General features: G+C 47.8%; 2 protein-coding genes across 3 annotated transcripts in view; both read left to right on the top strand.

Annotated features, from left to right (window-relative positions):
* Positions 1 to 643: 643 nt before the first annotated feature.
* Positions 644 to 7200, top strand: MRPS15 (mitochondrial ribosomal protein S15; the record flags this gene model as incomplete). The annotated part of the gene is made up of 8 exons (XM_080691186.1): positions 644 to 773; positions 1049 to 1093; positions 2159 to 2234; positions 2903 to 2951; positions 3360 to 3448; positions 5155 to 5242; positions 6664 to 6855; positions 7068 to 7200. 8 exons carry the CDS (start codon positions 644 to 646, stop codon positions 7182 to 7184), a joined length of 786 nt encoding a protein of 261 aa, XP_080547312.1. The 3' UTR covers positions 7185 to 7200.
* A 3482-nt stretch (positions 7201 to 10682) lies between these two features.
* Positions 10683 to 17746, top strand: part of OSCP1 (organic solute carrier partner 1) — a gene marked incomplete at both ends in the record, with an annotated part of 35174 nt that continues 28110 nt past the window's right edge. Inside the window, 2 exons of one of the 2 annotated variants that reach the window (XM_080692105.1) lie at positions 10683 to 10794; positions 16494 to 16523. In XM_080692105.1, coding sequence (XP_080548231.1) covers positions 10683 to 10794; positions 16494 to 16523 — 142 coding nt within the window. The remainder of the gene's footprint in view (positions 10795 to 16493; positions 16524 to 17746) is intronic. The other variant, XM_080692106.1, reaches the window with a different exon arrangement.

Genomic DNA, 17746 nt, shown 5'->3' with positions numbered 1-17746 from the left:
TGCTTTTATTTACATTTGCATTTATACCCTCATTTCACATATATCACAACTTAGTTATTGAATATTTACTATTCAACTGGATGTTCTGTATACAACTTCTGCAGACCCCATTTGATGGTGCCCAGAAAGGTTAACTTGACCACAAAATCACACAGTCAGTAACTGGCCAATTTAGGATTTCAGCGACCTTCCAAAATTAGCAATCTCGGTCACCAGGCTACAGGGCTGCTGCGAGAGAGGAGGCGGGAACTTGAGGTTCTGGGAGAATACTAGGTTCGGGAGAAGGTTCCATCAAGCCCCCACAGAAGCCTCAGAATAACCGAGGCACAAGGCCAGGAGCGTAGAGAGGGATTAAGGTGGGATGCATGCACAAGAAAAAGTGGCATTTTAGAGTTTAGACAGCATCTTCCGCCACTAACCACAGGACCACGCCTCGAATCTGGCCAGCAGCTAACCAAATCTCTGGACACGACCCCAACCTCCGGGTAGATGCCCGCCAATCGATTCTCTCGGTCCTCGGCTGCTCCGGTCGAGCAAGTGCTCGATTGGTCGAGCCTGAGACATCATGGCGGCGCCCGTGTAACCCGGTCCCACTGCGAAGGGGACGCGGCCGCGGCGCGGGCCCGTGGGGGTCAGAGGCACCATGCTGAGGGCGGCGTGGAGGGCTCTGAGCTCGATTCGAAGCCAGGCAGTGGCCCAGGCCGCAGGCTTTGGCCCGACGGGAGGAGGGTGCGCCAGGCTTTTCCCGGGCCTGTGTGGCCTGCAGCCTCAACGTGAGGAGCTGAGAAATGGGACGGCGGGAGCAGGGAGAGGGGATCGGCGCAGGTGGAGATTCGGGGTTGCGGGGAAAGCGGAGTAGAGCAGCGGCAGGATAAGGGAGGAAGGGTGGTGGCTGGGGGCGTGGGGGAGAAGTGAGACTCGAGGTGAGAGAGACACGGGACAGCGTGGCGGGAGAGAACAGGGCAACAGAAAGGCTGGAAGGAGTATAGGAAGGAATCGAGGCTGGATATTTAAGGAAATGGGTCTCAGCTCGCTCTGTTCTGCATAGGTCTCCTCCTACAGGCCGCCCGTGGACATGCCGTGCAGAAACCAGGTAGGAAGTCTTGGGTGGAATTTGGGGGCAGAAGAGAGATCTCCTAATAGGCTTGGGGTGGCGAAATGGACGAGGGGGCGAGTTAGATATACCGGATGGGTGGCCAGAGATTCTAAGGAGAAGACCCTCACATCCACAAAGGCCTTTGGAGCAGGGGAGAGTCAGGAGCAAGAGCCTTGGGTGTGGATAAGAGTGCAAATGATGTGGCCAGAGTGAGTGCAAGGCCGGTACCACCCTGGCCCTCCTAGAGTCTAGCACCTTGTGCCTGTCCTTTGAAGATGGAGAGTGCAGTTACCCATTCCAAGGGGAGTATGCATAGTAATTAAGATCTCTCTTATTAGGTAAGTTGCTTTGGGCAAGTTACTTTCTCCGTCTGAGTCTCATTTCTAAAATGAGTGTAAAAGCGTCCATTGGAGAGCATAGTCGTTAGGACTATATGATAACACACGAAAAGCATCCTGAGCACTGTGTCCAAAAAAATGTACTATACATTAGTATTTATTGCTATTAGTGTTATTTGCATGGCAACAGAGCAGAGTGTGACTAGAAGGGCACAGTTGATCTACCTGGTGCCTCTCCCCCACCTCCAATGGGAGCTTTTCCTGTGATCTGTACTTGGTGCTTACGTTTCAGAAGTCCTATAGCTCGCTGTCCTCCCTCAACACACATTTTGTCCATGAAGTCAGCCACAAGTGTTCGTTGAGTGCTTATTCTAGGCTGCCCCATGGACTAAACTGGGGTAGGGTGGAAGTGGGATTTCAAAGCAAGTGGAACTCAGTCCTGTCCCCAGGAAAACCCATCCGAGTAGGGAATCTGACAACTATAGAAGCAGGCAGGTGTGTGAGAGGTACAAGCACAGTGCATGGTCTTAGAAAAAAAGCCATCTCCTTCCAACATGAAATAGCGAAGCTGGTGTCCACCATGTCTTCAGAGGAAAAACCAAGCCCAGAGATATTTAAAACCTTGTCTGGAACTCTGGATATCTCTCATAGAGTTAGGGAATGGGACTGGGAGAACACGCAGTTAGAATTGACTCCTAGTATTTTTCTTCCCTATGCTTGACAGTCCAGACCAAGCAAGATGATGACCCACCTCCTTCCACACTGCTCAAAGACTACCAGAACGTCCCTGGAATTGAGAAGTAAGCAGGAAAAAACCTACTTGAGGGGCAGGAGGCCATGGGAGGATAGGTGAGGCGTAGGGAAAGTGACTTGGAGACTTGGCCTGCTCTGAGGCCTGATTACAAAATAAGGCAGCTTTAGGGACCAGGGGTGGTGAGGGGACAGTAGGGTCAGGGGCAGATGGGACTTCTGGAAGAGCTAACACACCTCAAAATCCTTGTAGGAATCGCTCTATCCTCCCAAAAGCCCTATGGGGGAAGAAATTATGTCCTTTTTTTTTTTTTTTTTTTTTTTTTTTTGCGGTACTGGGGATGGAACCCAGGGGCATTCTACCTCCGAGCTACACCCTCAGCCCTATTTTTTTATTCTTTATTGTGAAACAGGGTCTCACTGAGTTGCAAAGGGCCTCGGTGACTAGTAGCTGAGGCTGTCCGCACACTGCAATCCTCATATCTCAGCCTCCCAAATGCTGGGATACAAGCGTGCACCACCATGCCCAGCTTTATCCTTCATTTTAAACTAAAATTAAAAATAGCATTTCTGAGCCTGGCATGGTAGTGCACATCCCAGTACCACACACACAACACAAAAATGGCATTTCTTTCCTTTCCCTGTTCTTCTTCTCTCACACTCGTCTCTCATTGCTCTGGTTTTTTTTTTTTTTTTTTTTTTTTTTTTTTTTTTACAGGTTTGATGATGTTGTGAAAAGACTCTTGTCTTTGGAAATGGCCAATCGGGTGAGTGCCTGGGCCAGATCTTGGCCTCAAACCCCTCAGTCCTCTCCCTGGGACTCCCTCCTGCCCTGCTTAGCACCCCACACCCAGTCACAGCATTTATCCCACTGCCGCTGTGTCTACCATCAGTACCCCCAGACTGAACACCTCCAGGTAAGGTCAGTTTCTCTCCCCATCGTACCCCTACACCTGACAAACAAGAGGTGCTCAGTAGAGATGTGTGCACGAATGAGCAAACGTGAGCCCGTGGCTTTGGCCTCAGGCTCACCTAGATTTGGGGAGCCATGTGGTGTGGCCAAGGCCGTGGTGCGCCAGTGAAGTCCAGCCCTGTGAGCCCCATGGGCCCCTGCAGCCATGGCCTCAGGGGTGGGGAGGGACCACACAGATTTTCTTGATCTCTGTCTTCAACAGAAAGAGAAGCTAAAAATCAAGCAAGCACAGTTGATGAACAGAGTGGTGGCAAACCCCGAGGACACCAGATCCCTGGAAGCTCGAAGTTAGTCGGAGGGCCCTTGGGGAGTGCGGATGTGGGGAGTCTGCTAGCTGGCACCTGACCTAGGGCTCTTGCCTACAAGCACAGCTTCGATAGGGCTCGGGAGAGACTTGAAGGAGCTATGGCAGTGAAAACTACTTGGCTCCCAAGCCCTGCAGTGTTGGAGGCAGCACCCAGGTCCTGCCTCGGGCCTCTGTGAGGCAAGTCACCAATCCTCTGCTTCCTAGTCTGGAAACACCCCTCATAGCGGGATTATGAGAAGCCAGGGATGGAAGCATACCTTGGAAATGAAAGCTCGTGCTCTGTGATAATAATAGTAAGACTAATATCTCCAGAACCCTTGTGTGCCAGACGGACACTGCAGAGCATTCCCAGAGGCATAATGTTCCTACTGTGGTTTCAGCTGGAGGTGGCAATGATCCTCATTAGATGTGTGAAAAGCCCCACCCCTGCCCCTGCTTTGGGCCCAGTTTATCAGCACTGACCACTGGGAACAGTGAGGCAGATGGGTGGTCCTACGTGGGGTCTGCACATCTCCCCTTTGCCAATGGACTATATTACAGCCTCGCCTCCTCCTCCCCCTGCTGTCTTCATTCTTTTGCCAGAGATTAAAGTCCAGCAAGTTCTTCTCTACTAAGTTCCCATGGAGAGGGTCTGGAAGCCCATCTCCTGGTCCTCCATAGTCCCTTTTGAAAAGACAAGTTTCAGCCTCCCTTGGCCATACTAAAACCCTGAGAACCATCTGGCCCAGGGACCATCTCACCCACAGAAGGGCTGCTTATCTCACCTCGGCTAGTCAGCATTATCACTGCTGAACTCTCCTCGGTTGGCAGGAATGGATGTCCTGTCTGCCAAGGCACCAGCAAGGTCTAACTAGGGTCCTCTCCAGCCACAAGCACTGGAGCTGCACTTTCAGTGTTGCACAGTTTTCTGAAGGCCAGTCTCTTCTAGCATGGACTCAGCTCTAGAGAACCCTTGGGGGACAAAGTCCTGCTCCCATTGTCTTTTTTTTTTCCCCCCTTCGGTACTGGGGATGGAATCCAGGGGCATTCGACCTTCAAGCTACACCCTCAGCCCTATTTTTATTCTTTATCTTGAAACAGGGTCTCACTGGGTTGCAAAGGGCTTCCTTCACTAAGTAGTAGCTGAGGCTGTCCATGAACAGCGATTCTCCTGACTCAGCCTCCCAAATGCTGGGATTACACGCGTGCGCCACCACGCCCGGCTCCAGCTTTACCCTATTATAATGCAGCTGAAGCCTAACCAAGGTGTAGCGGGTCCAGCCACTCACAAAGAAGCAGGCCAGAAGCATGGTCCCCATGCACAGGAGGCATGGGTACCAGGCAAGGAAGCCCTTCCCTCAGCAAACGTGACGGGCAGCTGCTACTTAGTGAGGCCCTTTGCAACCCAGTGAGACCCTGTTTCAAGATAAAGAATAAAAATAGGGCTGAGGGTGTAGCTCAAAGGTCGAATGCCCCTGGTTGATTTTTGTTTGTTTGTTTGTTTGTTTTTTAATAAAAAACTCTATAAGATTAAGGAATTTCCCTTCCATAGGATTTTCTTTGTAGAGGAAAGTAATCTATAGCCTTTTGAGATCTTGAAATTCAAAATGCTCGGGGTTTATAGTGAACAGTACTTGAGCATTGGTGATTGCTATTCCTTCAGTTCTTAAAACATAATGCAGGCCCGGGCCCTTCCTTCCTCTGTGCCCGGCTCTCATCCTCTGTGGTTTGTGGTTTCAGTTGTTGCCTTGACCATCAAGATCCGCAATTATGAAGAACACATGCAGAAACATCGAAAGGTAAGCCCGGGTGTCACTGACAGTTGAACAGCAGCAGCCTGGACCAGAGAAGTCTGGGAAGGGAAGGGCTATGGGTCCTAGGAGGCCAGTGACTGGGACACCAGAGTGCCCACTCCTCCTCCTGCCTCCACAGGAGAAATGGGAGCCACACGGGGCTGCGCCAACTGTCACCAGTGGTTGAGGGCACAAACCTTAGAGCATGTCCACCGTGTCTGGCACACAGTGCGTGCTGAATAACTATTTGTTGAATACATGAATGGAGTCAAGAGTGCTCTGTTCAATCCCCGCTCTGCTGTTTCCATTCAACTAGCTGTGTGGCTTTGGGGAAGTTTGAGGTCTGAGCTTTGATTCTCTTATCTATTAGGGAGGGAACATAAAAAGTACCTGCTCACAGATTGCATGGGATAATAGCAGCAGCTGGCATGATGCACAGAAAGTCTTTAGGCCCTGTGCTCAATGCTTGACATGCATCATCTCACTTAGCCCTTCCTGGTTCTTTCCATTTTACTAAAGAGAAGTCTAGCCATGAAGTAACTAAGTTACTCCTCAAGGCACACTACTAGGAAGTGATGGCTGAGATATGACATGAGGCAGTCTTGCTGCAAGGCCCATATTCTCAACCATCACACATAGCTTCTGGCACAGAGCTGCTATAATTAGACAGTTGCTGTTATCGTTAATAAACACGTGGTTATGAATACAGTCTGGTCCAGTCCCCTGCCTGGCACCTTGGTATTGGAGCTGGTTGACCATGCTCTTTGGAGATCATAGCTTCATTCATTTGGGGTATGGATCACCAGCCCCACTGCAGAGGCCTGTCACAGAGCAGCACCAGCTATGGGTGGCGATCTCTAGGAAGACACAAGGCCTTCCCTCTTCTCTACCCCAGCTAAGCTGTGGATGGGGGAAGAGGGGAAAGGGCAGGAGATTTGGAGTTAGATCAGTAGACCCAGATTCAAGACCCAACCTACGGACCTTTTGTGAATCAGATAACATTTGTTTTTTGTTTTGTTTTGTTTTGTTTTGTTTTTGGTACTGGGGATGGAACCCAGGGGCATTCTACCTCCGAGCAACACCCCCAGCCCTATTTTTTATTCTTTATTTTTTGAAACAGGGTCTCACTGAGTTGCAAAGGGCCTCATTAAGTAGCTGAGGCTGGCTTCGAACCTGCGCGATCCTCCTGTCTCAGCCTCCCAAATGCTGAGATTACAAGTGTGCGCTGCCACTCCCGGCTTCAACATATTTGAACCTTTATTTTCCCAGCTATTAAATATGAACAATGACAATGCCTCCTTCATTATACTAACGTTTGCATAGATTGTTGGGAAGTTTCAGAGAAATGATGAACTGATAATCCTGTTACTTTGAACAACAGTGACACTATTTATAGAATTCTAAAAGTAATACAAACTTTCCTCCAGGATAAAGCCCACAAACGCTATTTACTGATGAGCATTGACCAGAGGAAAAAGATGCTGAAAAACCTTCGTAAAACCAACTATGATGTCTTTGAAAAGACCTGCAAGGAGCTGGGGATCGAGTACACCTTTCCCCCTTTGTATTACCGAAGAGCTCACCGCCGCTTCCTGGCCAAAAAGGCACTGTGCATTCGGGTACGAGTCAATAGCTGGATGCAGGGGGCGGAAGGGAGGGTTGTCTGCTTCCGATAGAGGCATGGAACCGGACCAGGGAGGTCACAGGCCACCAACCCCATGGAGAAAGACTGGGCTTACCTTCTGGGGGAGACAGTCCCATCTGACCTGCTCCAAGTCTGAGGTTTTACATATAGTTACAAAGTTTTTTCCTGCCCCCTTCTAACCCTCAGGTTTTCCAGGAGGCACAAAAGCTGAAGAAGCAGAAAAAGGCCTTAAAAGCTAAAGCTAGAGCTAAACCTGCAGCTGCAGCTGCCCCAAAACAAGAAGAGAGTCCTTCCAAAGCCTGACCAGAGACATTAAAAAAAACAGAAAAACAAAGTCTGTTAAAAATGTTTCTTTATGCCTAGAATAATGACAGTAAAGATGGTACGCTTTTGGCCCAAAGACATGGAGAAGTTTATTCTTCCATTCAGCTCTGGAACCTCAGCAATATCTGAATTAAAGTCTCTGCCCTCCCCCACCAGAGGGCCCAGGCCTGTAGACAGCTGCCTGCATCCACGTGGCTGTGATTCAGCAGAGGCGAGGCTAAGCACACAGCACCCAGTGGGAGGTGGCCGGCTAGGTGGAAGGACAGTCATCTGACGGCCTTCTGGACTGGGCCCCCAGGATGAATAGGGGCTCACTTGGCAGAGAGGAAGGGAAAACATCCAGGCAGAAAGAATTGTACATACAAAGGCAGACAAGTCTGGAGGTGCATTCCGTATTCAGGGAGCAGGGAGACCCATAGTCAAGCCTGAAAGGCAAGGTGCAGCTGGGTGTGAGAGGCTTTGTACATAGGCTGCACAGTGCCCTCTAGGGAGTGAAGAGGCAATGTTTTGATTTTTGTTTTGTTTTTTGGTGGTGCTGGGGTTCCTGGAAACCCTTCTACCTCCGGGCTACACTCCCAGACCTATTTTATATTTTATTTGGAAACAGGGTCTCTTAAGCCAGCAAGGCTGGTTTCGAACCTGCGTGATCCTCCTGTCTTCGCCTCCCAAGCGCGGGGAATTCCAAGTGTGTGCCACCACGCCTGGCGAGGCAATGTTTTTAAATGAAGGAGTAGTAGGGCATGATGGCACACACCTGTAATCCTGTAAGCCCACTAGTTGGAAGGCTGAGATAGGAGGATCACAAGTTCAAGGCTAACCTCAGTAACTTAGCAAGATCCTGTTTCAAATTAGAAAGGGTAAAAATAAAAACCTGAGTGAGCAAAGAAAAGAGCAAGGAGAGATGAGGCCAGAAGGGCAGACACACCACATATAGGTCTCTGGGTATAAATCCACTTGGACTGCCATGACAAAGTACCATGGACTTGGTGACTGAAAGGAGACACTTGTTTCCTCAGAGTTCTGGAGGCTGTGAAGTCCAGGATCAAAGTGCCAGCTGATTCCATTTCTGGTGAGGGCTCCCCTAGCTTGCAGGGGCTACCCTAGTCGGTCCTTCACACGGCCTTTCCTTGGAATACACTGGGAAAGGAGGAGAGTCCTCACTTTTAAAGCCACTAACCCCAGCATTTGGGAAGATGAAACAGGAGGATCTCAGTTAGTGGCCAGCCTCAGTTACTTAGGCCCTTTGCAACTTGGCGAGAACCTGTTTTAAAATTAAGAATAAGGCTGGGTGTGGTGGCGCACGCTTGTAATCCCAGCATTCAGGAGGCAGAGACCAGAGGGTCACTGTTTGCAGACAGCCTCAGTTACGTAGTGGGGCCCTTTGCAACTCCATGAGATCTTGTTTCAAAAATAAAAAGACTAGCCGGTCGTGGTGGTGCACGCTTGTAATCCCCGCGCTTGGGAGGCGGAGATTGGGAGTATCGCGCAGGTTTGAAGCCAGCTGTGCTGGCTTAAGAGACCCTGTTTCCAAATTAAAAATTATATATATATTAGGTCTGGGAGTGTAGCCCGGAGGTAGAAGGGTGTCTAGGAAATAATAAATAAATAAAAATAAATAAATAAACAAAATAAAATAAAAATAAAAGACAAAAAATAGGGCTGGGGGTGTAGCTCAGAGGTACAATGTCCCTGGGTTCCATCCCCAGTACCACAACATAAATAGACTAAAAAATAGGGCCGGGGGTTTAGCTCAGAGGTGCAATGCCCCTCTAGGTATGGGTTCCATACCTAGTACCGAAAAGAAAAAAATAATAAAAAATAAGGCTGGGGTGTAGAATGCCTGAGTTCTACCCCCAGCACCACAAATTTAAAAAAAAGAAAAAGAAGGCCCACCTTCCCCTTCATGACCCAATCTAACCCTAATTACCTCCCCAAAGCCCCTATACCATCTTCAGATACCCTGCTGGACATGGTAGTGCACACTTGTAATCCCCGCGCTTGGGAGGCGGAGACAAGAGGATCGCAGGTTAGAAGTCAGCCACGCTAGCTTAAGAGACCCTGTTTCCAAATTTTAAAAGTATAAAAATAGGTCTGGGAGCGTAGCCCAGAGGTAGAAGGGTTTCCAGGAATCCCAGTACCACCAAAAAACAAAAACATCTTCAGATACCCTATAACACTAGAGTTAGGGCTTCAAGATACTAAAGGGGAGGGGCATAAACATTCAGCCCATAACTGTAGGACTTTGAACTTCTGAGAAGGGAAGCCCTTAAAGAATATCCAAGCTGGGCGTGGTGGCACACGTAATACTAGCTGAGACAGGAGAATCATGGTTCTCGGACAGCCTCAGCTACTTAGGCCCTTTGCAATTCAGTGAGACCCTGTTTCAAAATATACAGAATAAAATAGGGCTGGGGTATAGCTTGGAGGTAAAATGCCCCTGGGTTCCATCCCTACTACCTCAAAAAAAAAAAAAAAAAAAGAAAGAAAGAAAAGAAAACTAGGGCGGGGGTGTAGTTCGGAGATAGAATCCCCTGGGTTCCATCCCCAGTACCGAAAATAAATAACTTGGAGCGGTATGACACAGGTGGAAAGCCCGATTCAATCCCCATTATCAAAAAAGAAAAGAAATCTTGAAAAGAATAAAGAAAATGGGCATTTATGGGAATGGTTGTCCACAGAATTAAAAGCATACAACAGGTGGCCAGGTGAACCTGGAGCTAAAGGTGGAGGTGAGGAGAATCAATGCTCTCAAAACAGAAGTGCCGGGAGGCCTGCTTAACAGAACAGAGGGAACTTCTGAGTTTCAGCAAACAGGAACAGGCCTGGCTTGCTTCAGAGTAGAACAGGAAGCCAGGTGGGCCATGGCTTCCAGTAAAATTAAGGAATCATGCAAATGATTAAAGGGCATCTGTTCTTTCCCCAACTAAAAAGCAGATGCCATTCTATTGAGTGTTTCCGTAGCGTTTTCCGAGATCTCACTGATTCCTCTGAAAAGCCCTGTGAAGAGGCTGTTTCCTCTTTACAAACGAGGAAGCCTGCCCAGAGTCACACAGCTAGAAGAGGCTGCCCCAGCTCTGCCCGCGAGACATTTTGCCGTGGTTTTTCTGGCTCGCCGCCGGGCGGGCTGAAAGGCGTCCGCACCGGGGCCATCAACCAGCGGTCTGCGCCAGTCGGAACCCATCCCTTTCTCTGCCCGAGAGCGACTCGGCGCCACTAGAGAAACTCAAAGCCAGCAATGCCGCGAGGAGACCTACACCCCTCCTCGCGTCCGGCGCTGACCACCTGGGGCGGTCCCTGCCACCCAGACCAATGAGCTTCTGTCTTTGAAGCACCTCTCACCAAACTGTCTTATGATTGGCTCGCTTTCGCGGTCCACGGCGTTGTCCTAGCAACTGAGCCACAGGACGCGGCTGGGCCTCTAGGCCACTATCCACAGAGCCCTAGGGCTCTTCATCTGTCCTGCTAGCTTCCAGCACCATGTCGGTGCGGACGCTACCATTGCTGTTCTTGAACTTGGGCGGGGAGATGCTTTACATCCTGGACCAGCGGCTGCGGGCCCAGAACATCCCGGGAGACAAGGCCCGCAAAGGTGAGAGGCACCCGGCCTGCACAGCCAGACCTGCAACCCGCTACCCAGTCTCTTCGCCCCCACCCCCGCCTTAATACCCACAGCCAGACTCGCACCCCGCAGCACGCAGCCCTACCACCGCCCTAACACCCATAGCCAGATCCTGCCCCCCTGACACCCACAAGACCCAACACCCCTGCACGCTGCACTCTTTAATAGCCAGAGACCTTACCCATTCACTTGGAACCCCTCACAAGCCAAACTGTCCAAAAGATCCTTACCCCGCAGAGGCTATCATTAGAATACCTGATTCTGCCTAATTTCTCCACCTCTTCAAAGGGGAGAGTTGATTTCCCACTTTCTCTTGAAAACCAGTCAGTCCCTTCCAAAACTAGGAGTCCCTGCTGCCCACCACCTGGCAACATACTCTTTGTAATTCCAAGTATCCCCTTTACCCTCAAGGAACAAGTTCTGATTCTCCATTCTTTTATGTAGTGCCCTCCCACATTAGAAGCCATTTCTAGAAATGTTGGGTTCTAAAATAGTATTACACAAGTAGGAAAACATAAGAAAGTCCTAAGTCTTTTCCTTTAACAAGCGGTGGAAGGGAATGAAATTGCAAAATATTATATGAGAGCTTCTAAAACCCAAAATCTGGCTTCCATACACACCACATGGAATTTCCAGAGCAGCGAGCACCCAAACAATCTGCCTTTCTTTCCATTTCCCTCTTTTCTTCCCTTCTCAGCAAAAACTACTTTCACCAAATTTCCTGGAATTAAATGTGAAGAAAGCCAGGCATGAGGGTACACACTTGTAATCCCAGTACTTGGGAAGCTGAGACAGGAGGATCAAGGGCCAACCTCAGCTACTCAGTGAGGCCCTCTGCAACTTAGTGAGACCTGTTTTCAAAATCAAGAATAAAAATAGGGCTGGAGGTGTAGCTCAGAGGTAGAATGTCCCTGGGTTCAATCCCCAGTACCGCAAGAAAATATTATAATTCAGAGTAGAGGAGGAAAAGTTTAAAGGAATCGACAAAACCACATTTCTTCTCTCCAACAATCTATTCTTGGCTGACATTAAATGTACATATTCAGAAATTAACAATATATTGTTTCTGTGTAATCGCATCTAAATTCATGCAGAAACAGATAAGAGAACTCCTATAACACACCCCCCTCCATTCAGTTTGCACACTATAGCCAGTGGGCTTTCTAAAATGCAGGTCTGTCTATACTTCCCCCTGCTTAAAACCCTTTGTCAGATCGCCATTACTGTCGGGGCGGGGGGGGGGGGCGCAAGTCCTGTGCAAGACATTTTGGGGGCCTTCCTAACCATTTCTCCCACCTCTGCCTGCCTCCTACTTTGCATCCTCCCCCCGCCCCGCCCTTGTCAGTGCTGGAGATTGAACCCCTGGCCTCACACATCCTAGGCAACACTCTACCCCTGAGCTATACTCCCAGCCCTACTTTGCATCCTAGTAACACCAAGCTACTTGTGAACCTCCACTGAAACCATGTTCCTTCATGTCTTCATGCTTGTAACCCCATCCCTCCCCTGGCATCCTGCGTCATTCAGCTGAAGAATCATCTTCCTTCAGAAGGCCTCCCCTTGTAGAGAAAGGGCCTTCCCACGCTCTGTACCACACTGTGCTCGCCTAGCCCTCCACGCCTGCTTCTCTGTCACTCGGCCATATTACACGGAAGCAATCTGTGTATGTGTCTCCCCACTTGACTATCTTATTCATCTGTGTGCTCCAGCACCTAGCATAAGGACTAGACCAGAATAAACGGGTGCTCAGTAAATGATTGTTGAACTGCTAATCTAAATTGGCAGTTTTATATGGCATTGTCATTTCTTCCTCAGGAGGGTTGTTTTCCTTGGTGCCCATGTGATGTGATTTCATTCAGCCTAATGGCACCAGCGGATGACAGACCAGGGTTCTCTCCTACTAGTAGTTTGCATCTTGGAAGACAATGTAAATTAGCAATTAAGAGCGTACTCCCTGGAGTCATACAGGTCTGGGTCCCAATTCTAGCTTTGATGTTTAACTAATTGTATGACCTTGGAGTATAACCTCTATCAGCCTGTTCCTCAAAAAAAAAAAAATATGGTAGTAACCACAAATATCTGAAAACAAGTTGTAAGAATTGAATGAAACAACGTTTTTAACATGGTTAGCACAAGTTCCAGAAGAGGTTGTGTGAGGCCCTGTGATACTAGGCATGGGTTTTATTTTAAGAACTCTAGTCCTGGTTTTGCTAGGATTTGCTTTTAGGGAGGTCCAGCCGTCTGTAGTAATTCACTGTCATACACGCATTCATTCTACGGCGTTTGGCTGAGTGTCACACCATGTGACATGCTGGGTGAAAGTGGATCCCGCCCTCCTCTGCATTCACTGGAGGTAGCACCATTGATCAGTCTAGTAACTGATGCTAAAACTGGGGGGCGCAGCTTCCTAATGACAACAATTAACAATAAGACAGTGCTTTTTTTGTTTTTGTTTGTTTCTTTGTTTGTTTTGTGGTGTGGGGATGGAACTCAGAGGCCTTACACTTCCGAGCCATACCTCTAGACCTATTTGTATATTTTATTTGGAAACAGGGTCTCACTGAGTTGCTGAGAGCCTCACTTAGCCGCCGAGGCTGGCTTCAAACCTGTGGGATCCTCCTGTCTCAACCTCCCAGGTACTGGGATTTCAAGCATTTGCCACGTAAGGCAGTGTTTTTAAATGAAGCACTTACCACATACCAAAGACTCCTCTTAAACACCTTATGCCCACAACTATTCTATCATGTAAGTAACTTTTATTCCCATTTTACAGATGGGAAAACTGAAGCTACTTTGCCCAGAGTTGCACAGTTGGTAAAAGGAAGAGTCAAATATTTGGAAAACCCAGGGGTAAGGGGGAGTGTCAGGCTCAGAGCTCCTACTCCTAACCAGTACACCCTCAGCTGCTGCTCTACGCCATCATATCTTTGTGTGGGTCTTAGTAGGTCAGGAGGAGAGACGGAGAACTTTGAAAAAAAATATATCCAGTATTCCCACTGATTTTATAAAAGGAATGACAGTTGTTGGTCAATGGGATTTGTAGAAAGTGCTGTAAAAAGGCAAGGTCGAGAGCAAAGAACTCACAAAGTGGAGAAGCACTCATCTCTCTCCCTGTTTAGAGCAGGTATGGCTGCAGGAGACAGAGCCATGGTGACAGATGCCGACACGCAGGCCTATAAAACACCAGCCAGGCTGAACTAGTCCTCGTGGAAGCTTTGAATGGAAATCGTATTTCTTGTAGATGTTTTCATTATCTCACACAGCTAATTGGTCTCCTGGAGGCCGTCCCTGTTCCCATAAGGCCAATGCAGATGTTGCCGTTCCCCCAGAATGCAGCTCTCCTTCAGCACTCAACAGAAAGGAAGTGTGCTCTTTCCGGGGCAAGTCTTGAGTGTTGCATAGTAAATGTCCCACACTTTAAGCTACTCTTTTTATGGAACAATAAAAGCTACCTTTGCCTCACTCCTATCTTCTTAAAAGCACAGATAAGACCTATTCGGTTTACAGTCCTCATCTCATAGGAGAGGAAACTGAGGAATGGGACCTGGGAAAAACGATTTCCCCAAGATGTGCAGATCACACACAGTGTGGCAGTAAGCAAGCAAATGGCCATGAGGTTCCGTTGGGCCCACCTCCCACTGAAAATATAACTAAAGTGGAATTGTCACAAACAAGTCATCTGGAGAATAATAGAAAAAAAAGGAGAAAGGTGCGGACGCTCACGGTACAATGGAGCCCCCTGCTGGCGCTGAGCTGCATTGCCATCGGGCATAGTTTGGACAGTTCCATCTTATGAGGATCAAAACTCCTCTTCTAAGCTTGGCATGGTGGTGCACACCTATGATTCCAGTACTTGGGAGGCTGAGACCGGAGGGTCAAAGGTTCAAGGCCAGTCTCAGCAATTTATCAAGGTCTCTCAGCAACTTGGCAAGACCCTGTTTCAAAATAAAAATTAGCTGAGCGTGGTGGGACACAAGTTGTTTAGAGTTTATGTAGCTGGTGGGTGGCAGAGCCAGACCTCACCCCACAGAGGATGGTGATCCTCACAGATCTCTACAACCCAGTGCGTGTTTCCTAGTATGGTCTTGGCATTTCTCTGACTGCCTTACTCTTCAGGAGCTATCTTTGCAGTGGCCCCATCTTTTTTAACCATTAAACTAAGGGACATTCTGCCTCCAAGATATACCCCTAGCCTTTTTTTTTCTTTTTTTTTTTCAGTACAGGGGATTGAACCCAGGGGCATTCTACCTCTGAGGTACACCCTCAGCCTTTCGTTATGTATGTATGTATTATTATTATTTTTGTAGTACTGGGATTGAACCCAGGGGCCTCTACCTTCAAGCTACAGCCCAGCCCTATTTTTATTCTTTATTTCTGAAACAGGGTCTCACTAAGTTGCGGAGGGCCTCACTAAGGAGCTAAGTCTGGCTATGAATCTGCGATCCTCCTGTCTCAGCCTCCCAAGTACCAGGATTACAAGCATATACCACCATGCCCAGCTTTTTTTTTTTTTTTTTTTAGTATTAAGAATGGAACCCAGGGACATTCTACCTCTGAGCTACACCCCTAACCCCAACCCTATTTTTTATTCTTTATTTTAAAAGCAGGATCTCACCGAGTTGCAAAGGGACTCACTAAGTAGCTGAGGCTATCCGAGAACCACCATCCTCCTGTCTCAGCCTTCCAGATGCTGGGATTACAAGTGTGGACCACCACACCCGGCTCCAGCTATTTTTTATTTTGAAACAGGGTCTTGCAAATTGTTGAGAATGGCCTCAAACCTGTGATCCTCCTATCTCAGGGTCCCAAGTACTGAGATTACAGGCATACGCCACCACTCCTGGCTCCCTGGCTACTTCCTTCTTTTCACATAGAGATCGTGTGTATACATAAAAAGATAAAAGTGAAACAAATACTGACATAATTCACTTTAGTTCACATTTCAAGTTTTCTGATTTGAATAGTTCCATCTGTGCTCTAGAATGGAAATTCTTACCTTAATAACTGATCTGATCATTTACAAAGAAACCCCCTTTCCTGCCTGTCCTTGGGACTCTTCTTTCCTGGGGGGGCCAATGTTGTTAGAAGCCTGCCATGAGTGGTGTGTGTTCTTGCAGCATTAGGAAGCATGACTTCAAGAGTCTTCCAAGACGAACCCCAAGTTAGGTGGTCATCCTCTGTGAGACATGGCCTTTCCTGGGCAGTTTTTGTTGTTGCTGTTTTTGTTGTTGTTTGTGGTGCTCAGGATTGAACCCAAGGGCATTCTACCTCCAAGCTACACTTCCAGCCCTATTTTATTTTATTTTATTTTTTTACTTGGAAACAGGGTCTTGCTAAATTTCTGAGCACCTCATTAAGTGGCTGAGGTTGGCTTCAAACCTGTGATCCTCCTGTCTCAGTCTCCCAAGTAACTGGAATTATAGGTATGCACCACCACACCTCGCCTTTTGGGCTTTTTTGGATTTTGTTATTAATCCAGTTTTTTAAAACTTTTCTATTTTTTAAAAGTCCCAAATGGAAGACAGCATATTCACATTGGACATTAAATGCACACAGGAAAAATAAACGTTTCGCAGAGCAGATAATTGGAATTGGTATTTGTAAAGCCTCCGTGAAAATAATGTTCTTGCTTCATGAACTGGTGTTTTCTTTTTATATGCTTCATGTAGACGAATGGACAGAGGTGGACAGAAAACGAGGTATGCTATCTCTGGGCTGCATGTGTCCAGTCTGCATCCATAGATTCACCCCGTTATCAATGGGACTTGAAGTGGGACCACTCTAAATAATTTCCAAGTAAGAAAATAGGCCTGAGTACCTCGTTAGCCGAGACCTTGGATATGCGTTTGAATCTTTGACTTCCAAAGAATAAACACATTATGTGTAAGATGAAAACTAAGCCGACTTTTTCCTCATGTTGGTTCCAAGCTTAAACAACTTGGTTGTAGTACCAAAGTTGTTCTCGGCACACAGAGGTGTCTGTTGCATAAGCAAGAGTAAGGGAGCACGTGGCTGCATGGCCGCCGGGAGCGTGGGCAGAGGCCCGGATCAACGGGACTCCTCGTGCTGGACCTTGAGTTCCCCCTTCACTACAACAGGGGCTGTCCACTGCCCAGAATGAAATCTTAGCTTCTCTCAGCCTGTGTATGTCAGAGACTCTCCATCCCTGGGCATTGGGATGCGGTTCATACCTCTCATCAGCCATCCTCCCGATATTGCAGATGCTCTTATCACATCAGATGCGCTCAGGAGATGGCATGCCATACAGACCCCATCTTAGTTTCAACTCCACCTCCAGCTATGTGGCCTTGGATTTTAGACTCTCTAAAACTCCATTTTTCTCTCTAACAGGATGAGGATAAGCCGGGCGTGGTGGCGCACGCTTGTAACCCCAGCATTCGGAAGGCTGAGACAGGAGGATCATGGTTCACGGACAGCCTCAGCTACTTAGGCTCCCCGCAACTTAGACCCTGTTTCAAAATAAAGGCTAAAAAATAGGGCAGGGGGTGTAGCTCGGAGATTGAATGCCCCTGAGTTTCATCCCCAGACCCACAAAAAAAAAAAAAAAAAAAAAAAAAGACGAAGAAGAAGAAAGAATGAGGATAATAATTCAGAGTTGACTTGGAGTTTAAATGAGTTAGTGTATACTACGTTCTAAGCCCAGGGCCTGGAACCTGGTAAGGATTCAAAGCATGACAGCTGTCAAGTCGAGTGTCCTAGCTTCTCTCTTGGCTCAAAATTGTGTGTTCCCATCAATAAGCGGATTTAGAACAGAGGCAATTGGTAAAAATTCCATTTCTTTCATCAAAATAATTTCATCAGACCAAGCTTAAAGAGAAGTCCAATTGAAATGCATGATACATTTTATTATATTTCATAACCATCTTTTGACACTTTTTTGTGTGTATGGTACTGGGGATAG

Source organism: Muscardinus avellanarius (genome assembly GCF_963383645.1).
Source record: "Muscardinus avellanarius genome assembly, chromosome: 3".
Lineage (NCBI taxonomy): Eukaryota > Metazoa > Chordata > Mammalia > Rodentia > Gliridae > Muscardinus > Muscardinus avellanarius.
This window is presented reverse-complemented; position numbering and strand designations above follow the sequence as displayed.